At 45.6% G+C, this 27324-nt stretch overlaps 1 protein-coding gene and 1 long non-coding RNA gene across 2 annotated transcripts in view; one reads left to right on the forward strand and one right to left on the reverse strand.

Moving 5' to 3' along the window:
- The window catches only part of LOC311115607 (E3 ubiquitin-protein ligase SMURF1-like), a 98321-nt gene that overhangs the window by 53440 nt on the left and 17557 nt on the right, over positions 1-27324 (forward strand). The window contains exons 9-12 of the mRNA XM_084190767.1: positions 2802-2948; positions 7916-8147; positions 11396-11499; positions 27010-27124. Coding sequence (XP_084046893.1) covers positions 2802-2948; positions 7916-8147; positions 11396-11499; positions 27010-27124 — 598 coding nt within the window. The remainder of the gene's footprint in view (positions 1-2801; positions 2949-7915; positions 8148-11395; positions 11500-27009; positions 27125-27324) is intronic.
- LOC311115602 lies at positions 25351-26442 on the reverse strand. The gene is made up of 3 exons (XR_014611298.1): positions 26369-26442; positions 26077-26298; positions 25351-26041 (listed from the first exon to the last, which is right to left on the reverse strand). It is a non-coding gene; the product is annotated as an uncharacterized lncRNA (long non-coding RNA).

Here is a 27324-nt window from a genome sequence, read left to right on the forward strand (position 1 = left end):
TACCCTCTAACCTTACTATCCTACCCTCTAACCTTACTATCCTACCCTCTAACCTTACTATCCTACCCTCTAACCTTACTATCCTACCCTTACTATCCTACCCTCTAACCTTACTATCCTACCCTCTAACCTTACTATCCTACCCTCTAACCTTACTATCCTACCCTCTAACCTTACTATCCTCCCCTCTAACCTTACTATCCTACCCTCTAACCTTACTATCCTACCCTTACCATCCTACCCTCTAACCTTACTATCCTACCCTTACTATACTACCCTCTAACCTTACTATCCTACCCTCTAACCTTACTATCCTACCCTCTAACCTTACTATCCTACCCTTACAACCCTACCCTCTAACCTTACTATCCTACCCTCTAACCTTACTATCCTACCCTCTAACCTTACTATCCTACCCTCTAGCCTTACTATCCTACCCTCTAACCTTACTATCCTACCCTCTAACCTTACTATCCTTCCCTCTAACCTTACTATCCTACCCTCTAACCTTACTATCCTACCCTCTAACCTTACTGTCCTACCCTCTAACCTTACTACCCTACCCTCTAACCTTACTATCCTACCCTCTAACCTTACTATCCACCCTCTAACCTTACTATCCTACCCTTACTATACTACCCTCTAACCTTACTATCCTACCCTCTAACCTTACTATCCTACCCTCTAACCTTACTATCCTACCCTCTAACCTTACTATCCTACCCTCTAACCTTACTATCCTTCCCTCTAACCTTACTATCCTACCCTCTAACCTTACTATCCTACCCTTACTATCCTACCCTCTAACCTTACTATCCTACCCTCTAACCTTACTATCCTACCCTCTAACCTTACTATCCTACCCTTACTATCCTACCCTCTAACCTTACTATCCTACCCTTACTATCCTACCCTCTAACCTTACTATCCTACCCTCTAACCTTACTATCCTACCCTCTAACCTTACTATCCTACCCTTACTACCCTACCCTCTAACCTTACTATCCTACCCTCTAACCTTACTATCCTACCCTCTAACCTTACTATCCTACCCTCTAGCCTTACTATCCTACCCTCTAACCTTACTATCCTACCCTCTAACCTTACTATCCTTCCCTCTAACCTTACTATCCTACCCTCTAACCTTACTATCCTACCCTCTAACCTTACTGTCCTACCCTCTAACCTTACTACCCTACCCTCTAACCTTACTATCCTACCCTCTAACCTTACTATCCACCCTCTAACCTTACTGTCCTACCCTCTAACCTTACTATCCTACCCTCTAACCTTACTATTCTATCCTCTAACCTTACTATCCTACCCTCTAACCTTACTATCCTACCCTCTAACCTTACTATCCTACCCTCTAACCTTACTATCCTACCCTTACTATCCTACCCTCTAACCTTAATATACTACCCTCTAACCTTACTATCCTACCCTTACTATACTACCCTCTAACCTTACTATCCTACCCTCTAACCTTACTATCCTACCCTCTAACCTTACTATCCTACCCTCTAACCTTACTATCCTACCCTCTAACCTTACTACCCTACCCTCTAACCTTACTATCCTACCCTTACTACCCTACCCTCTAACCTTACTATCCTACCCTTACTATCCTACCCTCTAACCTTACTATCCTACCCTCTAACCTTACTATCCTACCCTCTAACCTTACTATCCTACCCTCTAACCTTACTATCCTACCCTCTAACCTTACTATCCTACCCTCTAACCTTACTATCCTACCCTCTAACCTTACTATCCTACCCTCTAACCTTACTATCCACCCTCTAACCTTACTATCCTACCCTCTAACCTTACTATCCTACCCTCTAACCTTACTATCCACCCTCTAACCTTACTATCCTACCCTTACTATACTACCCTCTAACCTTACTATCCTACCCTCTAACCTTACTATCCTACCCTCTAACCTTACTATCCTACCCTCTAACCTTACTATCCTACCCTCTAACCTTACTATACTACCCTCTAACCTTACTATCCTACCCTCTAACCTTACTATCCTACCCTCTAACCTTACTATCCTACCCTCTAACCTTACTATCCTACCCTCTAACCTTACTATCCTACCCTCTAACCTTACTATCCTACCCTCTAACCTTACTGTCCTACCCTCTAACCTTACTATCCTACCCTCTAACCTTACTATCCTACCCTCTAACCTTACTATCCTACCCTCTAACCTTACTATCCTACCCTTACTATCCTACCCTCTAACCTTACAATCCTACCCTCTAACCTTACTATCCTACCCTTACTATCCTACCCTCTAACCTTACTATCCTACCCTCTAACCTTACTATCCTACCCTCTAACCTTACTATCCTACCCTCTAACCTTACTATCCTACCCTCTAACCTTACTATCCTACCCTTACTATTCTACCCTCTAACCTTACTATCCTACCCTTACTATCCTACCCTCTAACCTTACTATCCTACCCTTACTATCCTACCCTCTAACCTTACTATCCTACCCTCTAACCTTACTATCCTACCCTCTAACCTTACTGTCCTACCCCCCCCGTCCTACCTCCCCCCTCTATCCTACCTCCCCCCTCTGTCTCACCTCCCCTCTATCCTACCTCATCCCTTACACACCTACCTGAATTTGAATGCATCCAGTTGGAAGGCTTAGAGCTCAGTGAGGTGTGTTGTGATTGGTGTATAGCTCAGTAAGGTGTGTTGTGATTGGTGTAGATCTCAGAAAGGTGTGTTGTGATTGGTCCAGGGACCTGACAGTAAGGTCTGTTGTGATTGGTCCAGGGACCTGACCAGTGTGAGCTGTGAGGAGTTGGGTCCGCTGCCAGCCGGCTGGGAGGTGAGGAGCACGGTGTCGGGACGTATCTACTTTGTGGACCATAACAACCGAACCACGCAGTTCACTGACCCCCGACTACACACCATCATCAGGTACAACAACCGAACCACGCAGTTCACTGACCCCCGACTACACACCATCATCAGGTACAACAACCGAACCACGCAGTTCACTGACCCCCGACTACACACCATCATCAGGTACAACAACCGAACCACGCAGTTCACTGACCCCCGACTACACACCATCATCAGGTACAACAACCGAACCACGCAGTTCACTGACCCCCGACTACACACCATCATCAGGTACAACAACCGAACCACACAGTTCACTGACCCCCGACTATACACCATCATCAGGTACACTTGTGTGCGCACACACACACACACACACACACACACACAGACAGAAGGTTACAGCCCAGTCCTATGGTGAGCAGTGGAAGTGAAATAATGATGTGATTTACTACCAGTAATCACATTTACATTTACATTTTAGTCATTTAGCAGACACCTCTAACACCACTGACTCTAGATACTGGGCTATAGACACACCAATGACTCTAGATACTGGGCTATAGACACACCAATGACTCTAGATACTGGGCTATAGACACACCAATGACTCTAGATACTGGGCTATAGACACACCAATGACTCTAGATACTGGGCTATAGACACACCAATGACTCTAGATACTGGGCTATAGACACACCAATGACTCTAGATACTGGGCTATAGACACACCAATGACTCTAGATACTGGGCTATAGACAGACACACCAATGACTCTAGATACTGGGCTATAGACACACCAATGACTCTAGATACTGGGCTATAGACACACCAATGACTCTAGATACTGGGCTATAGACACACCAATGACTCTAGATACTGGGCTATAGACACACCAATGACTCTAGATACTGGGCTATAGACACACCAATGACTCTAGATACTGGGCTATAGACAGACACACCAATGACTCTAGATACTGGGCTATAGACACACCAATGACTCTAGATACTGGGCTATAGACACACCAATGACTCTAGATACTGGGCTATAGACACACCAATGACTCTAGATACTGGGCTATAGACACACCACTGACTCTAGATACTGGGCTATAGACACACCACTGACTCTAGATACTGGGCTATAGACACACCAATGACTCTAGATACTGAGCTATAGACACACCAATGACTCTAGATACTGGGCTATAGACACACCAATGACTCTAGATACTGGGCTATAGACACACCACTGACTCTAGATACTGGGCTATAGACACACCAATGACTCTAGATACTGGGCTATAGACACACCAATGACTCTAGATACTGGCCTATAGACACACCAATGACTCTAGATACTGGGCTATAGACACACCAATGACTCTAGATACTGGGCTATAGACACACCAATGACTCTAGATACTGGGCTATAGACACACCAATGACTCTAGATACTGGGCTATAGACACACCAATGACTCTAGATACTGGGCTATAGACACACCAATGACTCTAGATACTGGGCTATAGACACACCAATGACTCTAGATACTGGGCTATAGACAGACACACCAATGACTCTAGATACTGGGCTATAGACACACCAATGACTCTAGATACTGGGCTATAGACACACCAATGACTCTAGATACTGGGCTATAGACACACCAATGACTCTAGATACTGGGCTATAGACACACCACTGACTCTAGATACTGGGCTATAGACACACCAATGACTCTAGATACTGGGCTATAGACACACCAATGACTCTAGATACTGGGCTATAGACACACCAATGACTCTAGATACTGGGCTATAGACACACCAATGACTCTAGATACTGGGCTATAGACACACCAATGACTCTAGATACTGGGCTATAGACACACCAATGACTCTAGATACTGGGCTATAGACACACCAATGACTCTAGATACTGGGCTATAGACACACCAATGACTCTAGATACTGGGCTATAGACACACCAATGACTCTAGATACTGGGCTATAGACACACAAATGACTCTAGATACTGGGCTATAGACACACCACTCATGTTATCTATGGATTATTTGCTATTTGACTTTAATTGTTTGGTATTTGCTATTTTTTTTTTTTTTACTTATCTATTTTTTACTTAACACTTCTTATTTTTTTCTTAAAAACTGCATTGTTGGTTAAGGGCTTGTCAGTAAGCATTTCACTGTAATGTCTACACCTGTTGTATTTGGCGCATGTGGCAAATAAAATTTGATTTGATTTGGATTATATACAGTGCCCTTTCTAATTTTCTCTATTTTTGATTATTTTTGATACTGAATGTTATCAGATCTTCAACCAAAACCTAATATTAGATAAAGGGAACTTGAATGAATAAATAACACAACAATTACACACTTATTTAATTTATTTAATAAACAAAGTTATGCAACACCCAATGCCCCTGTGTGAAAAAGTAATTGCCCCCTTACAGTGACTTGCGAAAGTGTTCACCCCCCTTGGCATTTTTCCTATTTTGTTGCCTTACAACCTGGAATTAAAATGGATTTTTGGGGGGGTTGTATCATTTGATTTACACAACATGCCTACCACTTTGAAGATGCAAAATAATTTTTTGGGTGAAACAAACAAGAAATAAGACAAAAAAAACATAAAACCTGAGCGTGCATAACTATTCACCCCCCCAAAGTCAATACTTTGTAGAGACACCTTTTGCAGCAATTACAGCTGCAAGTCTCTTGGGGTATGTCTCTATAAGCTTGGCACATCTAGCCACTGGGATTTTTGCCCATTCTTCAAGGCAAAACTGCTCCAGCTCCTTCAAGTTGGATGGGTTCCGCTGGTGTACAGCAATCTTTAAGTCATACCACAGATTCTCAATTGGATTGAGGTCTGGGCTTTGACTAGGCCATTCCAAGACATTTAAATGTTTCCCCTTAAACCACTCAAGTGTTGCTTTAGCAGTATGCTTAGGGTCATTGTCCTGCTGGAAGGTGAACCTCCATCCCAGTCTCAAATCTCTAGAAGACTGAAACAGGTTTCCTTCAAGAATTTCCCTGTATTTAGCACCATTCTTCATTCCTTCAATGCTGACCAGTTTCCCAGTCCCTGCCGATGAAAAACATCCCCACAGCATGATGCTGCCACCACCATGCTTCACTGTGGGGATGGTGTTCTCGGGGTGATGAGAGGTGTTGGGTTTGCGCCAGACATAGCGTTTTCCTTGAGGGCCGAAAAGCTCAATTTTAGTCTCATCTGACCAAAGTACCTTCTTCCATATGTTTGGGGAGTCTCCCACATGCCTTTTGGCGAACACCAAACGTGTTTGCAAATTTTTTTCTTTAAGCAATGGCTTTTTTCTGGCCACTCTTCCGTAAAGCCCAGCTCTGTGGAGTGTACGGCTTAAAGTGGTCCTATGGACAGATACTCCAATCTCCGCTGTGGAGCTTTGCAGCTCCTTCAGGGTTATCTTTGACTCTTTGTTGCCTCTCTGATTAATGCCCTCCTTGCCTGGTCCGTGAGTTTTGGTGGGCGGCCCTCTCTTGGCAGGTTTGTTGTGGTGCCATATTCTTTCCATTTTTTAATAATGGATTTAATGGTGCTCCGTGGGATGTTCAAAGTTTCGGATATTTTTTTATAACCCAACCCTGATGTGTACTTCTCCACAACTTTGTCCCTGACCTGTTTGGAGAGCTCCTTGGTCTTCATGGTGCCGCTTGCTTGGTGGTGCCCCTTGCTTAGTGGTGTTGCAGACTCTGGGGCCTTTCAGAACAGGTGTATATATATACTGAGATCATGTGACACTTAGATTGCACACAGGTGGACTTTATTTAACTAATTATGTAATTCTGAAGGTAATTGGTTGCACCAGATCTTATTTAGGGGCTTCATAGCAAAGGGGGTGAATACATATGCACGCACCACTTTTCCGTTATTTATTTTTCAGAATTTTGTTAATAAGTTATTTTTTTCATTTCACTTCACCAATCTGGACTATTTTGTGTATGTCCATTACATGAAATCCAAATAAAAATCAAGTTAAATTACATGTTGTAATGCAACAAAATATGAAAAACGCCAAGGGGGATGAATACTTTTGCAAAGCAGTGTACACTCAATAACTGGTTGTGCCACCTTTAGCTGCAATGACTCCAACCAAATGCTTCCTGTAGTTGTTGATCAGTTTCTCACGTCACTTGGAGGAATTTTGGCCCACTCTTCCATGCAGAACAGCTTTAACTCAGCGACATTTGTGGGTTTTCAAGCATGATCTGCTTGTTTCAAGTCCTGCCACAACATCTCAATTGGGATTACGTCTGTACTTTGACTAGGCCATTCCAAAAGCGCAGCTGGGTCATGCAGCAAGACAATGATCCAAAACACACAATCAAGTTTACATGAAAATGGCTAAAAAGCAACTAATTTGAGGTTTTGGAATGTCCTAGTCAAAGTCCAGACGTAATCCCAATTGAGATGTTGTGGCAGGACTTGAAACAAGCAGTTCATGCTTGAAAACCCACACGTCACTGAGTTAAAGCAGTTCTGCATGGAAGAGTGGGCCAAAATTCCTCCACAGCGACGTGAGAGACTGATCAACAACTACAGGAAGCGTTTGGTTGTAGTCATTGCAGCTAAAGGTGGCACAACCAGTTATTGAGTGTAAGGGGGCAATTACTTTTTCCACACAGGGGCATTGGGTGTTGCATAACTTAGTTTATGATATAAATAAAATAAGTATCCATTTTTTTGTTGTTGTTATTTGTTCAATCAGGTTCCCTTTATCTAATGTTAGGTTTTGGTTGAAGATCTGATAACATTCAGTATCAAAGATATGCAACAATAGAGAAAATCAGAAAGGGGTCGAATCCTATTCTTTCCACTGTATGTCCAATGGATTGTGTGTGTTTTCCACTGTATGTCCAATGGATTGTGTGTGTTTTCCACTGTATGTCCAATGGATTGTGTGTGTTTTCCACTGTATGTCCAATGGATTGTGTGTGTTTTCCACTGTCTGTCCAATGGATTGTGTGTCCAGCCAACACTCCCAGGAGAAGGAGTCGTCTCGGCCGCTGGATGGGGGAGGCGGGAGAGAGATGGAGGTGGGGGGTGAGGAGGAGGAGGGGGGAGGAGGAGGAGGAGGCGAGGTGACGCTGCGTTATGAGAGAGACCTGGTCCACAAACTGAAGCTGCTCCGACACGAGCTGTCGCTACAGCAACCACAAGCCGGACACTGTCGCATAGAGGTCTCACGAGAAGAGATCTTTGAGGTACGTACATATATAAAGTGCCAGTCAAAAGTTTGGACACCTACTCATTCCAGGGTTTTTCTTTATTTTTTTACTATTTTCTACATTGTAGAATAATAGTGAAGACATCAAAACTATGAAATAACACATATGGAATCATGTAGTAACCAAAAAAAAAGTGTTAAACAAATAAAAATATATTTTGTATTTGAGATTCTTCAAAGTAGCCACCCTTTGCGTTGATGAACAGCTTTGCACACTCTTGGCGTTCTCTCAACCAGCTTCATGAGGTGGTCACCTGGAATGCATTTCAATTAACAGGTGTGCCTTGTTAAAAGTTACTTTGTGGAATTTCTTTCCTTCTTAATGCATTTGAGCCAATCAGTTGTGTTGTGACAACGTAGGGGTGGTATACAGAAGATAGTCCTATTTGGTAAAAGACCAAGTGAATCAGGCCTTCGTGGTCGAATTGCTGCAAAGAAACCACTACTAAAGGACACCAATAAGAAGAAGAGACCAGCTTTGGCCAAGAAACACGAGCAATGGACATTAGACCGGTGGACATCTGTCCTTTGGTCTGATGAGTCCAAATTGGAGATATTTGGTTCCAACCGCCGTGTCTTTGTGAGACGCAGAGTAGGTGAACGGATGATCTCTGCATGTGTAGTTCCCACCGTGAAGCATGGAGGAGGAGGTGTGATGGTGTGGGGGTGCTTTGCTGGTGACACTGTGTGATTTATTTAGAATTCAAGGCACACTTAACCAGCATGGCTACCACAGCATTCTGCAGCAATATGCCATCCCATCTGGTTTGGGCTTAGTGGGACAATCCATTTGTTTTTCAACAGGACAATGACCTAACACACCTCCAGGCTTTGTAAGGGCTATTTGACCAATAAGGAGAGTGATGGAGTGCTGCAGCAGATGACCTGGCCTCCACAATCCCCCGACCTCAACCCAATTGAGATGGTTTGGGATGAGTCGGACCGCAGACTGAAGGAAAAGCAGCCAACAAGTGCTCAGCATATGTGGCAACTCCTTCAAGACTGTTGGAAAAGCATTCCAGGTGAAGCTGGTTGAGAGAATGCCAAGAGTGTGCAAAGCTGTCATCAAGGCAAAGGGTGGCTACTTTGAAGAATCTCAAATATAAAATATATTTTGATTTGTTTAACACTTTTTTTTGGGTTACTACATGATTCCATATGTGTTATTTCATAGTTTTGATGCCTTCACTATTATTCTACAATGTAGAAAATAGTACAAATAAAGAAAAACCCTTGAATGAGTAGGTGTGTCCAAACTTTTGACTGGTAGTGTATACATACACACACACACACACACACACACACACACACACACACACACACACACACATTTATAGGCATGCCGACACAATACATTTACATTTTAGTCATTTAGCAGACGCTCTTATCCAGAGCGACTTACAGGAGCAATTAGGGTTAAGTGCCTTGCTCAAGGGCACATCGACAGATTTTTCACCTAGTCGGCTCGGGGGATTAGAACCAGCCGCCTTTCGGTTACTGGCACAACGCTCTTAACCACTAAGCTACCTGCCGTAACCAGGAAATGGCGGGGAGAGTTCTGCAGAGTGCAGCTACCTGCCGTAACCAGGAAATGGCGGGGAGAGTTCTGCATAGTGCAGCTACCTGCCGTAACCAGGAAATGGCGGTGAGAGTTCTGCAGAGTGCAGCTACCTGCCGTAACCAGGAAATGGCGGTGAGAGTTCTGCATAGTGCAGCTACCTGCCGTAACCAGGAAATGGCGGTGAGAGTTCTGCAGAGTGCAGCTACCTGCCGTAACCAGGAAATGGCGGTGAGAGTTCTGCATAGTGCAGCTACCTGCCGTAACCAGGAAATGGCGGGGAGAGTTCTGCATAGTGCAGCTACCTGCCGTAACCAGGAAATGGCGGTGAGAGTTCTGCATAGTGCAGCTACCTGCCGTAACCAGGAAATGGCGGTGAGAGTTCTGCAGAGTGCAGCTACCTGCCGTAACCAGGAAATGGCGGTGAGAGTTCTGCATAGTGCAGCTACCTGCCGTAACCAGGAAATGGCGGGGAGAGTTCTGCATAGTGCAGCTACCTGCCGTAACCAGGAAATGGCGGTGAGAGTTCTGCATAGTGCACCTACCTGCCGTAACCAGGAAATGGCGGTGAGAGTTCTGCATAGTGCACCTACCTGCCGTAACCAGGAAATGGCGGTGAGAGTTCTGCATAGTGCAGCTACCTGCCGTAACCAGGAAATGGTGGGGAGAGTTCTGCATAGTGCAGCTACCTGCCGTAACCAGGAAATGGCGGTGAGAGTTCTGCATAGTGCAGCTACCTGCCGTAACCAGGAAATGGCGGTGAGAGTTCTGCATAGTGCAGCTACCTGCCGTAACCAGGAAATGGCGGTGAGAGTTCTGCATAGTGCACCTACCTGCCGTAACCAGGAAATGGCGGGGAGAGTTCTGCATAGTGCAGCTACCTGCCGTAACCAGGAAATGGCGGTGAGAGTTCTGCATAGTGCAGCTACCTGCCGTAACCAGGAAATGGCGGTGAGAGTTCTGCATAGTGCAGCTACCTGCCGTAACCAGGAAATGGCGGTGAGAGTTCTGCATAGTGCAGCTACCTGCCGTAACCAGGAAATGGCGGTGAGAGTTCTGCATAGTGCAGCTACCTGCCGTAACCAGGAAATGGCGGTGAGAGTTCTGCATAGTGCACCTACCTGCCGTAACCAGGAAATGGCGGGGAGAGTTCTGCATAGTGCAGCTACCTGCCGTAACCAGGAAATGGCGGTGAGAGTTCTGCATAGTGCAGCTACCTGCCGTAACCAGGAAATGGCGGTGAGAGTTCTGCAGAGTGCAGCTACCTGCCGTAACCAGGAAATGGCGGGGAGAGTTCTGCAGAGTGCAGCTACCTGCCGTAACCAGGAAATGGCGGTGAGAGTTCTGCATAGTGCAGCTACCTGCCGTAACCAGGAAATGGCGGTGAGAGTTCTGCATAGTGCAGCTACCTGCCGTAACCAGGAAATGGCGGTGAGAGTTCTGCATAGTTCTCCTCTAACTATACAATGTGTCATCATTTAGTGTCTGTAGCATCTATTTATGTCTTTGGAATATTCCGGGCTATTCCTGTGGTTTATAGATATTCTGCCACCAGGACATGTTCTTCAAGTTATATTTTCTTTAATTAAGCGTGTGTGTGTCTGTGTCTATGTGTGTCTGTGTCTATGTGTGTGTGTGTCTGTGTGTGTGTCTGTGTCTGTGTGTAGGAGTCTTATCGTCAGATCATGAAGATGAGACCAAAGGATCTGAAGAAACGACTGATGGTGAAGTTTAGAGGAGAGGAAGGACTGGACTACGGAGGAGTGGCAAGGTGACAGTCTGGTGTACTAAGGTTGGATTGTGGTTATGTTGTGATAACGTTGTGATAACGTTTAGAGGAGAGGAAGGACTGGACTACGGAGGAGTGGCAAGGTGACAGTCTGGTGTACTAAGGTTGGATTGTGGTTATGTTGTGATAACGTTGTGATAACGTTTAGAGGAGAGGAAGGACTACAGAGGAGTGGCAAGGTGACAGTCTGGTGTACTAAGGTTGGATTGTGGTTATGTTGTGATAACGTTGTGATAACGTTTAGAGGAGAGGAAGGACTGGACTACGGAGGAGTGGCAAGGTGACAGTCTGGTGTACTAAGGTTGGATTGTGGTTATGTTGTGATAACGTTGTGATAACGTTTAGAGGAGAGGAAGGACTACGGAGGAGTGGCAAGGTGACATTCTGGTGTACTAAGGTTGGATTGTGGTTATGTTGTGATAACGTTGTGATAACGTTTAGAGGAGAGGAAGGACTACGGAGGAGTGGCAAGGTGACAGTCTGGTGTACTAAGGTTGGATTGTGGTTATGTTGTGATAACGTTGTGATAACGTTTAGAGGAGAGGAAGGACTACCGAGGAGTGGCAAGGTGACAGTCTGGTGTACTAAGGTTGGATTGTGGTTATGTTGTGATAGCGTTATGATAACGTTTAGAGGAGAGGAAGGACTACGGAGGAGTGGCAAGGTGACAGTCTGGTGTACTAAGGTTGGATTGTGGTTATGTTGTGATAACGTTGTGATAACGTTTAGAGGAGAGGAAGGACTACGGAGGAGTGGCAAGGTGACAGTCTGGTGTACTAAGGTTGGATTGTGGTTATGTTGTGATAACGTTGTGATAACGTTTAGAGGAGAGGAAGGACTACGGAGGAGTGGCAAGGTGACAGTCTGGTGTACTAAGGTTGGATTGTGGTTATGTTGTGATAGCGTTGTGATAACGTTTAGAGGAGAGGAAGGACTGGACTACGGAGGAGTGGCAAGGTGACAGTCTGGTGTACTAAGGTTGGATTGTGGTTATGTTGTGATAACGTTGTGATAACGTTTAGAGGAGAGGAAGGACTACGGAGGAGTGGCAAGGTGACAGTCTGGTGTACTAAGGTTGGATTGTGGTTATGTTGTGATAACGTTGTGATAACGTTTAGAGGAGAGGAAGGACTACGGAGGAGTGGCAAGGTGACAGTCTGGTGTACTAAGGTTGGATTGTGGTTATGTTGTGATAACGTTGTGATAACGTTTAGAGGAGAGGAAGGACTACGGAGGAGTGGCAAGGTGACAGTCTGGTGTACTAAGGTTGGATTGTGGTTATGTTGTGATAGCGTTGTGATAACGTTTAGAGGAGAGGAAGGACTGGACTACGGAGGAGTGGCAAGGTGACAGTCTGGTGTACTAAGGTTGGATTGTGGTTATGTTGTGATAACGTTGTGATAACGTTTAGAGGAGAGGAAGGACTACGGAGGAGTGGCAAGGTGACAGTCTGGTGTACTAAGGTTGGATTGTGGTTATGTTGTGATAACGTTGTGATAACGTTTAGAGGAGAGGAAGGACTACGGAGGAGTGGCAAGGTGACAGTCTGGTGTACTAAGGTTGGATTGTGGTTATGTTGTGATAACGTTGTGATAACGTTTAGAGGAGAGGAAGGACTACGGAGGAGTGGCAAGGTGACAGTCTGGTGTACTAAGGTTGGATTGTGGTTATGTTGTGATAACGTTGTGATAACGTTTAGAGGAGAGGAAGGACTACGGAGGAGTGGCAAGGTGTGAGTCTGGTGTACTAAGGTTGGATTGTGGTTATGTTGTGATAACGTTGTGATAACGTTTAGAGGAGAGGAAGGACTACGGAGGAGTGGCAAGGTGACAGTCTGGTGTACTAAGGTTGGATTGTGGTTATGTTGTGATAACGTTGTGATAACGTTTAGAGGAGAGGAAGGACTACGGAGGAGTGGCAAGGTGACAGTCTGGTGTACTAAGGTTGGATTGTGGTTATGTTGTGATAACGTTGTGATAACGTTTAGAGGAGAGGAAGGACTACGGAGGAGTGGCAAGGTGACAGTCTGGTGTACTAAGGTTGGATTGTGGTTATGTTGTGATAACGTTGTGATAACGTTTAGAGGAGAGGAAGGACTACAGAGGAGTGGCAAGGTGACAGTCTGGTGTACTAAGGTTGGATTGTGGTTATGTTGTGATAGCGTTGTGATAACGTTTAGAGGAGAGGAAGGACTACGGAGGAGTGGCAAGGTGACAGTCTGGTGTACTAAGGTTGGATTGTGGTTATGTTGTGATAACGTTGTGATAACGTTTAGAGGAGAGGAAGGACTACGGAGGAGTGGCAAGGTGACAGTCTGGTGTACTAAGGTTGGATTGTGGTTATGTTGTGATAGCGTTGTGATAACGTTTAGAGGAGAGGAAGGACTGGACTACGGAGGAGTGGCAAGGTGACAGTCTGGTGTACTAAGGTTGGATTGTGGTTATGTTGTGATAACGTTGTGATAACGTTTAGAGGAGAGGAAGGACTACGGAGGAGTGGCAAGGTGACAGTCTGGTGTACTAAGGTTGGATTGTGGTTATGTTGTGATAACGTTGTGATAACGTTTAGAGGAGAGGAAGGACTACGGAGGAGTGGCAAGGTGACAGTCTAGTGTACTAAGGTTGGATTGTGGTTATGTTGTGATAACGTTGTGATAACGTTTAGAGGAGAGGAAGGACTACGGAGGAGTGGCAAGGTGACAGTCTGGTGTACTAAGGTTGGATTGTGGTTATGTTGTGATAACGTTGTGATAACGTTTAGAGGAGAGGAAGGACTACGGAGGAGTGGCAAGGTGTGAGTCTGGTGTACTAAGGTTGGATTGTGGTTATGTTGTGATAACGTTGTGATAACGTTTAGAGGAGAGGAAGGACTACGGAGGAGTGGCAAGGTGACAGTCTGGTGTACTAAGGTTGGATTGTGGTTATGTTGTGATAACGTTGTGATAACGTTTAGAGGAGAGGAAGGACTACGGAGGAGTGGCAAGGTGACAGTCTGGTGTACTAAGGTTGGATTGTGGTTATGTTGTGATAACGTTGTGATAACGTTTAGAGGAGAGGAAGGACTACGGAGGAGTGGCAAGGTGTGAGTCTGGTGTACTAAGGTTGGATTGTGGTTATGTTGTGATAACGTTGTGATAACGTTTAGAGGAGAGGAAGGACTACGGAGGAGTGGCAAGGTGACAGTCTGGTGTACTAAGGTTGGATTGTGGTTATGTTGTGATAACGTTGTGATAACGTTTAGAGGAGAGGAAGGACTACGGAGGAGTGGCAAGGTGACAGTCTGGTGTACTAAGGTTGGATTGTGGTTATGTTGTGATAACGTTGTGATAACGTTTAGAGGAGAGGAAGGACTACGGAGGAGTGGCAAGGTGACAGTCTGGTGTACTAAGGTTGGATTGTGGTTATGTTGTGATAACGTTGTGATAACGTTTAGAGGAGAGGAAGGACTACAGAGGAGTGGCAAGGTGACAGTCTGGTGTACTAAGGTTGGATTGTGGTTATGTTGTGATAGCGTTGTGATAACGTTTAGAGGAGAGGAAGGACTATGGAGGAGTGGCAAGGTGACAGTCTGGTGTACTAAGGTTGGATTGTGGTTATGTTGTGATAACGTTGTGATAACGTTTAGAGGAGAGGAAGGACTACGGAGGAGTGGCAAGGTGACAGTCTGGTGTACTAAGGTTGGATTGTGGTTATGTTGTGATAGCGTTGTGATAACGTTTAGAGGAGAGGAAGGACTGGACTACGGAGGAGTGGCAAGGTGACAGTCTGGTGTACTAAGGTTGGATTGTGGTTATGTTGTGATAACGTTGTGATAACGTTTAGAGGAGAGGAAGGACTACGGAGGAGTGGCAAGGTGACAGTCTGGTGTACTAAGGTTGGATTGTGGTTATGTTGTGATAACGTTGTGATAACGTTTAGAGGAGAGGAAGGACTACGGAGGAGTGGCAAGGTGACAGTCTGGTGTACTAAGGTTGGATTGTGGTTATGTTGTGATAACGTTGTGATAACGTTTAGAGGAGAGGAAGGACTACGGAGGAGTGGCAAGGTGACAGTCTGGTGTACTAAGGTTGGATTGTGGTTATGTTGTGATAACGTTGTGATAACGTTTAGAGGAGAGGAAGGACTACGGAGGAGTGGCAAGGTGTGAGTCTGGTGTACTAAGGTTGGATTGTGGTTATGTTGTGATAACGTTGTGATAACGTTTAGAGGAGAGGAAGGACTACGGAGGAGTGGCAAGGTGACAGTCTGGTGTACTAAGGTTGGATTGTGGTTATGTTGTGATAACGTTGTGATAACGTTTAGAGGAGAGGAAGGACTACGGAGGAGTGGCAAGGTGACAGTCTGGTGTACTAAGGTTGGATTGTGGTTATGTTGTGATAACGTTGTGATAACGTTTAGAGGAGAGGAAGGACTACGGAGGAGTGGCAAGGTGACAGTCTGGTGTACTAAGGTTGGATTGTGGTTATGTTGTGATAACGTTGTGATAACGTTTAGAGGAGAGGAAGGACTACAGAGGAGTGGCAAGGTGACAGTCTGGTGTACTAAGGTTGGATTGTGGTTATGTTGTGATAGCGTTGTGATAACGTTTAGAGGAGAGGAAGGAATACGGAGGAGTGGCAAGGTGACAGTCTGGTGTACTAAGGTTGGATTGTGGTTATGTTGTGATAACGTTGTGATAACGTTTAGAGGAGAGGAAGGACTACGGAGGAGTGGCAAGGTGACAGTCTGGTGTACTAAGGTTGGATTGTGGTTATGTTGTGATAGCGTTGTGATAACGTTTAGAGGAGAGGAAGGACTACGGAGGAGTGGCAAGGTGTGAGTCTGGTGTACTAAGGTTGGATTGTGGTTATGTTGTGATAACGTTGTGATAACGTTTAGAGGAGAGGAAGGACTACGGAGGAGTGGCAAGGTGACAGTCTGGTGTACTAAGGTTGGATTGTGGTTATGTTGTGATAACGTTGTGATAACGTTTAGAGGAGAGGAAGGACTACGGAGGAGTGGCAAGGTGACAGTCTGGTGTACTAAGGTTGGATTGTGGTTATGTTGTGATAACGTTGTGATAACATTTAGAGGAGAGGAAGGACTACGGAGGAGTGGCAAGGTGAATGTCTATTTCACCAGCCACGGTGGCGTCGGTGGGTAAGAATGTCTATTTCACCAGCCACGGTGGCGTTGGTGGGTAAGAATGTCTATTTCACCAGCCACGGTGGCGTCGGTGGGTAAGAATGTCTATTTCACCAGCCACGGTGGCGTTGGTGGGTAAGAATGTCTATTTCACCAGCCACGGTGGCGTCGGTGGGTAAGAATGTCTATTTCACCAGCCACGGTGGCATTGGTGGGTAAGAATGTCTATTTCACCAGCCACGGTGGCGTCGGTGGGTAAGAATGTCTATTTCACCAGCCACGGTGGCGTTGGTGGGTAAGAATGTCTATTTCACCAGCCACGGTGGCGTCGGTGGGTAAGAATGTCTATTTCACCAGCCACGGTGGCATTGGTGGGTAAGAATGTCTATTTCACCAGCCACGGTGGCATTGGTGGGTAAGAATGTCTATTTCACCAGCCACGGTGGCATTGGTGGGTAAGAATGTCTATTTCACCAGCCACGGTGGCATTGGTGGGTAAGAATGTCTATTTCACCAGCCACGGTGGCATTGGTGGGTAAGAATGTCTATTTCACCAGCCACGGTGGCATTGGTGGGTAAGAATGTCTATTTCACCAGCCACGGTGGCATTTGGGAACATTTAGTATTTATTTTGATCCAAAGCCCACATGTTGCCCTAAAGAATATAAAAGATGAATCAGTGATTTGTATTTCTTGCAGCTTTCTGAAGAAGTGATGGCATGGGAATCCCTGTCTACCACTTTGTGTAGCCAGTTAGCTATGCCGGAACACTTTCTAAAGACTTTCCCATAAAACCTTCCCAATTAAATGTTAACGGTAAAGTAGGCTTACCTGGCAGAATGATAGGATTATTTGTATGAATCACAAGGGCATTTTTCTTTTTTTGCTAACTCTGCCTTCACATACAGTACAGAAACACACCACTAGTCAAACACTAGTCTCTTGCTAGGTGCGCAGCTACACACTCCAAAATCAAAAGTTTTTTTCTTATTTTTTTACTCGAAAGCGGTCTCCTGATGTGGTTTAAGAATTGTTGTGGACTTAGAACACATGCCAAACTCATTCCACGGAGGGCTGTGTGTCTGCAGGTTTTCACTCCTCCCTTGGACTCCCTTGATGGATGAATTAAGGTCCAGTGGCGGCTGGTGAAAAATATTCTCGGTGGGGCTGTGCCATACTTTTTTTTTCCTGTAACCATCGCGATATATTTTAACACAAACTGCAGGAAAGCAGTGCTCAGTGAAACATTCAGTAATTATTTAATGCCAATATTAAAAAGTTGAGGCATTCTTACACAAAAACATATTACACAAACCCAAGCCTTTCATTTGCATTTAAAGTGAACTTTTCACCATTGGTAGTAAACAGGCAACGCAACAGGCATGCTGTCAGAACAGAGTGGAAAGTGGACAATAACATGAAATTATTATAAAGTTTATAGGAAATCTTACACTGTATAAAAGGATGTATAATATAGAAATGGATATCAAGTGGATGAACTCAAACCTTTGACTGGAAGAATAGCATACAGTATTTTATGATCATACTAAATGTGACTAATTGTTAATGTGCTCCAGAACTGCAACAATTAATTGATACAAAACAACATATATACAGTAATATTAGCAAAGACACTATTAAGACTTTCTAGAGTACCATATATAACTGGATTTTTTATGCTAAGGTCAACTATATACAAAGAAACATGCGGCCAGAGCTGCTCTGTGTGTGTGTGTCTGTCATCTTATTTGTACAGGAATTTTATATATATATATAGACAGACAGACAGACAGACAGACAGACAGATAGTGTGTATATACACACAAACTATGTCTAGTAACTGCTTTTAACCTGTGATGTACATAATTAACTGATGTTATTACGTTTTAAAGCCTTTTTCTATTACATTTGTGAGAGGGATGCAACATCATTTTGTTCTGCTGTGCACTTAGCAATAATAATAAATAATAATAATAATAATAATATGCCATTTAGCAGACGCTTTTATCCAAAGCGACTTACAATCATGTGTGCATACATTTTTACGTATGGGTGGTCCCGGGGATCGAACCCACTACCCTGGCGTTACAAGCGCCATGCTCTACCAATTGAGCTACAGAGGACCACAATAAAGTTAATCTTCAATAACAACTAGGCCTCTTCTAGAAATTGACCTGGTGGACACCTGAATAATTATTACAAACTGTGTAGTACTTTCCTGCATTATTATCAACGTCTGATTGTGTCTTCTCTTTCCTTTTAAAATACTAAAACAAATATAATTGTGACGGCTCTATGATAATCACTCACTTTGATGACCAGACACATTTAGGCTTTTAAACTGTTGTAAGTGAACTATTCATCTTTCTAACAACATCTTTATCAGCCAATAGTAAATATAGTTATTTACCTGATTGTTAGCATGCTGTCTGTGAACCTCTGGACAAGTGCTTTAATGAAGACAGGGTCGATGTTCCTCTTCTGCAGCTGGCTGAAAAGCATGTCCACATTTGGCATGATCTTGTGGAACAGTGCCAGGAAAAAACAGAAAGCCTCGTCTTCGAGCATCCTCACAAAGCCCCCCGCCTCTCTGACAGTCGGGGCATCAAAGTTCCCAGAGTGTCTGATGGTCTGGAAACACGTTAGTGGGTGGAAACGTCAGTCGTCTCGTCAGCTTGAATGGCGATAAAATCAGCACTCTTTACTTCCTCCAGGATGTAATCCTTAAGCACTGACAGCATACATTCCAACAGCTCGTTCTGTATCGTCTTTGACGTGCCCTTAAAAACGGTAGCTGTCTTCAGGTGCTCCTCCAGCACACTGTCGAGGGAGGCAACAAAATCCACTAAGCCCCGGAAAATGCCGGGGTTGTCCGAGGAGTCAGTCTCCTCGTGCCCACGCAAGGCCAACTCAAAAGCCCCACAGAACTTCACACAATCGATAATTTTGGATAGAATGTGCCTGTTTTTATCCACCTCCTCATTGTGTTTCCTCACCGCAATCCTGTGGCCGTCATCCAGCTGCGTAGCAATGTTCACCCTTCCTAATACAGCTAGCTTTACAGAGTTGTCCATGTGTGCCCTGGTGTTCTCATGTTTCTTTACCTTCTCTGACAGGTGCTTCATATCCCTCACTCCGGTACCTGTCCATGCTGAATCTGACCCCGTCGTTTTAAAAAGCAAGCACGGAAAGCAAAATAAAGCATTAGCATCAGTGCACCCAGCTAGCCAAGCCTTCCTGGTGTACCAGCTACGGGAGAAGCCGTGCATATACTGCTTCCCTTTCTCGCTAGCCTGCTGTCTGATTGAGAGGTCAGGTTGATCTGGGCCCAGCTCTTTCACCCGAACTTTCTCTGACAAAGTTCTCCTCTCAAACGGATCTTGGAGGAGAGATTTCACCGAGTTAGGGTTGGGTCTTGGAGGAGTAACGTTTGCGCTCACCATTGTCGTCTAGTAAAAATGGCGCCACTGGAGCCCGGTCCTTATTTTATCAGGGGCGAGCTTGGGGCAATAAAATAATCGCCCTCCTTGGATTCGAATTAAAATCGCTGATTAGCTACATTTTATGTCATACATTCATATCTTAAATTAGCAATTGGCTTAACTGCTACGTAGACCCGCCTCCTCGGGGCACTTTCTGTATCGCCCAGAGCTGACGAGGCGTTTGACAGGCAGAGGAAAGGTTGCGAATATGATTTTCTATCATATCTTACACATATTACTGTGTGCATTCCATATTTCAAACACACAAATATTGACATACTGATGTTTTTATTATTATTATTATTATTATTTTTATTTATTTTTTATTTTATTTTTTTAAATAATTGTATTTAAGGGGGCGGCGCCCTAGCGCCCTCTATCGGCCAGCCGCCACTGTTAAGGTCACTGATTAGTAAGGAACTCCCCTCAACTGGTTGTCCAGGTCTTAGTAAGGAACTCCCCTCACCTGGTTGTCTAGGTCTTAGTAAGGAACTCCCCTCACCTGGTTGTCTAGGTCTTAGTAAGGAACTACCCTCACCTGGTTGTCTAGGTCTTAGTAAGGAACTCCCCTCACCTGGTTGTCTAGGTCTTAGTAAGGAACTCCCCTCACCTGGTTGTCTAGGTCTTAGTAAGGAACTCCCCTCACCTGGTTGTCTAGGTCTTAGTGAGGAACTCCCCTCACCTGGTTGTCTAGGTCTTAGTAAGGAACTCCCCTCACCTGGTTGTCTAGGTCTTAGTAAGGAACTCCCCTCACCTGGTTGTCCAGGTCTTAGTAAGGAACTCCCCTCACCTGGTTGTCTAGGTCTTAGTAAGGAACTCCCCTCACCTGGTTGTCTAGGTCTTAGTAAGGAACTCCCCTCACCTGGTTGTCTAGGTCTTAGTAAGGAACTCCCCTCACCTGGTTGTCTAGGTCTTAGTAAGGAACTCCCCTCACCTGGTTGTCTTAGTAAGGAACTCCCCTCACCTGGTTGTCTAGGTCTTAGTAAGGAACTCCCCTCACCTGGTTGTCTAGGTCTTAGTGAGGAACTCCCCTCACCTGGTTGTCTAGGTCTTAGTAAGGAACTCCCCTCACCTGGTTGTCTAGGTCTTAGTGAGGAACTCCCCTCACCTGGTTGTCTAGGTCTTAGTGAGGAACTCCCCTCACCTGGTTGTCTAGGTCTTAGTGAGGAACTCCCCTCACCTGGTTGTCTAGGTCTTAGTGAGGAACTCCCCTCACCTGGTTGTCTAGGTCTTAGTAAGGAACTCCCCTCACCTGGTTGTCTAGGTCTTAGTGAGGAACTCCCCTCACCTGGTTGTCTAGGTCTTAGTAAGGAACTCCCCTCACCTGGTTGTCTAGGTCTTAGTAAGGAACTCCCCTCACCTGGTTGTCTAGGTCTTAGTAAGGAACTCCCCACACCTGGTTGTCTAGGTCTTAGTAAGGAACTCCCCTCACCTGGTTGTCTAGGTCTTAGTAAGGAACTCCCCTCACCTGGTTGTCTAGGTCTTAGTAAGGAACTCCCCTCACCTGGTTGTCTAGGTCTTAGTGAGGAACTCCCCTCACCTGGTTGTCTAGGTCTTAGTGAGGAACTCCCCTCACCTGGTTGTCTAGGTCTTAGTAAGGAACTCCCCTCACCTGGTTGTCTAGGTCTTAGTGAGGAACTCCCCTCACCTGGTTGTCTAGGTCTTAGTAAGGAACTCCCCTCACCTGGTTGTCTAGGTCTTAATTGAAAACCAGCAGACACTAGGCCCTCCATGGAATGAGTTTTACACCCCTGACTTGGAACATCTAACATCTTTTAAAAACATCTTGAACAAGTGTGAAACCCTGAAAAACTCAACTGAGAAAGCAGAATTTGGGGGAAAATCAAAGCGTTTTGATAGCGCCCTAAACTTACTGTAGTTGGAATGCAACGGCATGGGGTCAGCAAGCCAGTTTACAAAACATGGATTTAAATTGAGCAATATACCACATTACGTCTTACTAGTAATACATTTCTTGTTTTAGAAAAATCTGTATTTCCGTGTTTTCTGGTGTAATTCTGGTGTAAAAATATTTGGTCTGGTAAACATTCTGAGTGGTGACGGCCCAGGATACCAGAGTCAGCATGGGTTCTGATCCAACACGTACAGCCCAGGATACCAGAGGCAGCATGGGTTCTGATCCAACATGTACAGCCCAGCCTACCAGAGTCAGCATGGGTTCTGATCCAACATGTACAGCCCAGCCTACCAGAGTCAGCATGGGTTCTGATCCAACATGTACAGCCCAGGATACCAGAGTCAACATGGTTCTGATCCAACATGTACAGCCCAGGATACCAGAGTCAGCATGGGTTCTGATCCAACATGTACAGCCTACCAGAGTCAGCATGGGTTCTGATCCAACATGTACAGCCCAGGATACCAGAGGCAGCATGGGTTCTGATCCAACATGTACAACCTAGGATACCAGAGTCAGCATGGGTTCTGATCCAACATGCACAGCCCAGGATACCAGAGGCAGCATGGGTTCTGATCCAACATGTACAGCCCAGGATACCAGAGTCAGCATGGGTTCTGATCCAACATGTACAGCCTACCAGAGTCAGCATGGGTTCTGATCCAACATGTACAGCCCAGGATACCAGAGTCAGCATGGGTTCTGATCCAACATGTACAGCCTACCAGAGTCAACATGGGTTCTGATCCAACATGTACAGCCCAGGATACCAGAGGAAGCATGGGTTCTGATCCAACATGTACAGCCCAGGATACCAGAGTCAGCATGGGTTCTGATCCAACATGTACAGCCTACCAGAGTCAGCATGGGTTCTGATCCAACATGTACAGCCCAGGATACCAGAGTCAGCATGGGTTCTGATCCAACATGTACAGCCCAGGATACCAGAGGCAGCATGGGTTCTGATCCAACATGTACAGCCCAGGATACCAGAGTCAGCATGGGTTCTGATCCAACATGTACAGCCTACCAGAGTCAGCATGGGTTCTGATCCAACATGTACAGCCCAGGATACCAGAGTCAGCATGGGTTCTGATCCAACATGTACAGCCTACCAGAGTCAGCATGGGTTCTGATCCAACATGTACAGCCCAGGATACCAGAGTCAGCATGGGTTCTGATCCAACATGTACAGCCCAGGATACCAGAGTCAGCATGGGTTCTGATCCAACATGTACAGCCCAGGATACCAGAGTCAGCATGGGTTCTGATCCAACATGTACAGCCCAGGATACCAGAGTCAGCATGGGTTCTGATCCAACATGTACAGCCCAGGATACCAGAGTCAGCATGGGTTCTGATCCAACATGTACAGCCCAGGATACCAGAGTCAGCATGGGTTCTGATCCAACATGTACAGCCCAGGATACCAGAGTCAGCATGGGTTCTGATCCAACATGTACAGCCCAGGATACCAGAGTCAGCATGGGTTCTGATCCAACATGTACAGCCCAGGATACCAGAGTCAGCATGGGTTCTGATCCAACATGTACAGCCCAGGATACCAGAGTCAGCATGGGTTCTGATCCAACATGTACAGCCCAGGATACCAGAGTCAGCATGGGTTCTGATCCAACATGTACAGCCCAGGATACCAGAGTCAGCATGGGTTCTGATCCAACATGTACAGCCCAGGATACCAGAGTCAGCATGGGTTCTGATCCAACATGTACAGCCCAGGATACCAGAGTCAGCATGGGTTCTGATCCAACATGTACAGCCCAGGATACCAGAGTCAGCATGGGTTCTGATCCAACATGTACAGCCCAGGATACCAGAGTCAGCATGGGTTCTGATCCAACATGTACAGCCCAGGATACCAGAGTCAGCATGGGTTCTGATCCAACATGTACAGCCCAGGATACCAGAGTCAGCATGGGTTCTGATCCAACATGTACAGCCCAGGATACCAGAGTCAGCATGGGTTCTGATCCAACATGTACAGCCCAGGATACCAGAGTCAGCATGGGTTCTGATCCAACATGTACAGCCCAGGATACCAGAGTCAGCATGGGTTCTGATCCAACATGTACAGCCCAGGATACCAGAGTCAACATGGGTTCTGATCCAACATGTACAGCCCAGGATACCAGAGTCAGCATGGGTTCTGATCCAACATGTACAGCCCAGGATACCAGAGTCAGCATGGGTTCTGATCCAACATGTACAGCCCAGGATACCAGAGTCAGCATGGGTTCTGATCCAACATGTACAGCCCAGGATACCAGAGTCAGCATGGGTTCTGATCCAACATGTACAGCCCAGGATACCAGAGTCAGCATGGGTTCTGATCCAACATGTACAGCCCAGGATACCAGAGGCAGCATGGGTTCTGATCCAACATGTACAGCCCAGGATACCAGAGTCAGCATGGGTTCTGATCCAACATGTACAGCCTACCAGAGTCAGCATGGGTTCTGATCCAACATGTACAGCCCAGGATACCAGAGTAAGCATGGTTCTGATCCAACATGTACAGCCCAGGATACCAGAGTCAGCATGGTTCTGATCCAACATGTACAGCCTACCAGAGTCAGCATGGGTTCTGATCCAACATGTACAGCCTAGGATACCAGAGGCAGCATGGGTTCTGATCCAACATGTACAGCCCAGGATACCAGAGTCAGCATGGGTTCTGATCCAACACGTACAGCCCAGGATACCAGAGGCAGCATGGGTTCTGATCCAACATGTACAGCCCAGGATACCAGAGGCAGCATGGGTTCTGATCCAACATGTACAGCCCAGGATACCAGAGTCAGCATGGGTTCTGATCCAACATGTACAGCCTAGGATACCAGAGTCAGCATGGGTTCTGATCCAACATGTACAGCCCAGGATACCAGAGTCAGCATGGGTTCTGATCCAACATGTACAGCCCAGGATACCAGAGGCAGCATGGGTTCTGATCCAACCTTCCCTGTCTCCTCTTCACTGTCTAAACCCTCTTACCTTCCCTGTCTCCTCTTCACTGTCTAAACCCTCTTACCTTCCCTGTCTCCTCTTCACTGTCTAAACCCTCTTACCTTCCCTGTCTCCTCTTCACTGTCTAAACCCTCTTACCTTCCCTGTCTCCTCTTCACTGTAAACCCTCTTACCTTCCCTGTCTCCTCTTCACTGTCTAAACCCTCTTACCTTCCCTGTCTCCTCTTCACTGTAAACCCTCTTACCTTCCCTGTCTCCTCTTCACTGTCTAAACCCTCTTACCTTCCCTGTCTCCTCTTTACTGTCTAAACCCTCTTACCTTCCCTGTCTCCTCTTCACTGTCTAAACCCTCTTACCTTCCCTGTCTCCTCTTCACTGTCTAAACCCTCTTACCTTCCCTGTCTCCTCTTCACTGTCTAAACCCTCTTACCTTTCCTGTCTCCGCTTCACTGTCTAAACCCTCTTACCTTTCCTGTCTCCCCTTCACTGTAAACCCTCTTACCTTCCCTGTCTCCTCTTCACTGTCTAAACCCTCTTACCTTCCCTGTCTCCGCTTCACTGTCTAAACCCTCTTACCTTCCCTGTCTCCTCTTCACTGTCTAAACCCTCTTACCTTCCCTGTCTCCTCTTCACTGTCTAAACCCTCTTACCTTCCCTGTCTCCTCTTCACTGTCTAAACCCTCTTACCTTCCCTGTCTCCTCTTCACTGTCTAAACCCTCTTACCTTCCCTGTCTCCTCTTCACTGTCTAAACCCTCTTACCTTCCCTGTCTCCTCTTCACTGTCTAAACCCTCTTACCTTCCCTGTCTCCTCTTCACTGTAAACCCTCTTACCTTCCCTGTCTCCTCTTCACTGTCTAAACCCTCTTACCTTCCCTGTCTCCTCTTCACTGTCTAAACCCTCTTACCTTCCCTGTCTCCTCTTCACTGTCTAAACCCTCTTACCTTCCCTGTCTCCTCTTCACTGTAAACCCTCTTACCTTCCCTGTCTCCTCTTCACTGTCTAAACCCTCTTACCTTCCCTGTCTCCTCTTCACTGTAAACCCTCTTACCTTCCCTGTCTCCTCTTCACTGTCTAAACCCTCTTACCTTCCCTGTCTCCTCTTCACTGTCTAAACCCTCTTACCTTCCCTGTCTCCTCTTCACTGTCTAAACCCTCTTACCTTCCCTGTCTCCTCTTCACTGTCTAAACCCTCTTACCTTCCCTGTCTCCTCTTCACTGTCTAAACCCTCTTACCTTTCCTGTCTCCGCTTCACTGTCTAAACCCTCTTACCTTTCCTGTCTCCCCTTCACTGTAAACCCTCTTACCTTCCCTGTCTCCTCTTCACTGTAAACCCTCTTACCTTCCCTGTCTCCTCTTCACTGTCTAAACCCTCTTACCTTCCCTGTCTCCTCTTCACTGTCTAAACCCTCTTACCTTTCCTGTCACCGCTTCACTGTAAACCCTCTTACCTTTCCTGTCACCTCTTCACTGTCTAAACCCTCTTACCTTCCCTGTCTCCTCTTCACTGTCTAAACTCTCTTACCTTCCCTGTCTCCCCTTCACTGTCTAAACCCTCTTACCTTTCCTGTCACCTATCTCATTATAAAAAATTAAAAACATTAATAAAAAGAATAACAAATAAATTAAATGGATCTACCTGCCACATTGGTTGGGGAAACAAAAAGTTAATTTCCCACCCTGGCTGTTGTGATGATGTCATTGTAACATTGTTCTGTACCTGCTGTGTGATGACGTTGTGATGTTATATTATGGTTATGTTGTAATAACGTTGTATTATGGTTATACAGGGAGTGGCTGTACCTGCTGTGATAACATTGTAATAACGTTGTATTATGGTTGTATTATGGTTATATAGGGAGTGGCTGTACCTGCTGGGATAACATTGTAATAACGTTGTATTATGGTTATACAGGGAGTGGCTGTACCTGCTGTGATAACATTATAATAACGTTGTATTATGGTTGTATTATGGTTATATAGGGAGTGGCTGTACCTGCTGTGCCATGAGATGCTGAACCCATATTATGGCCTGTTCCAATACTCAACAGACAACATTTACACACTACAGATCAACCCCGACTCCTCTGTCAACCCTGTGAGTACATTTACACACTACAGATCAACCCCGACTCCTCTGTCAACCCTGTGAGTACATTTACACACTACAGATCAACCCCGACTCCTCTGTCAACCCTGTGAGTACACACACACTACAGATCAACCCCGACTCCTCTGTCAACCCTGTGAGTACATTTACACACTACAGATCAACCCCGACTCCTCTGTCAACCCTGT

The sequence above is a fragment of the Coregonus lavaretus genome (genome assembly GCF_964263955.1).
Source record: "Coregonus lavaretus genome assembly, contig: HAP1_SCAFFOLD_145, whole genome shotgun sequence".
In the NCBI taxonomy this organism is placed as follows: Eukaryota; Metazoa; Chordata; class Actinopteri; order Salmoniformes; family Salmonidae; genus Coregonus; species Coregonus lavaretus.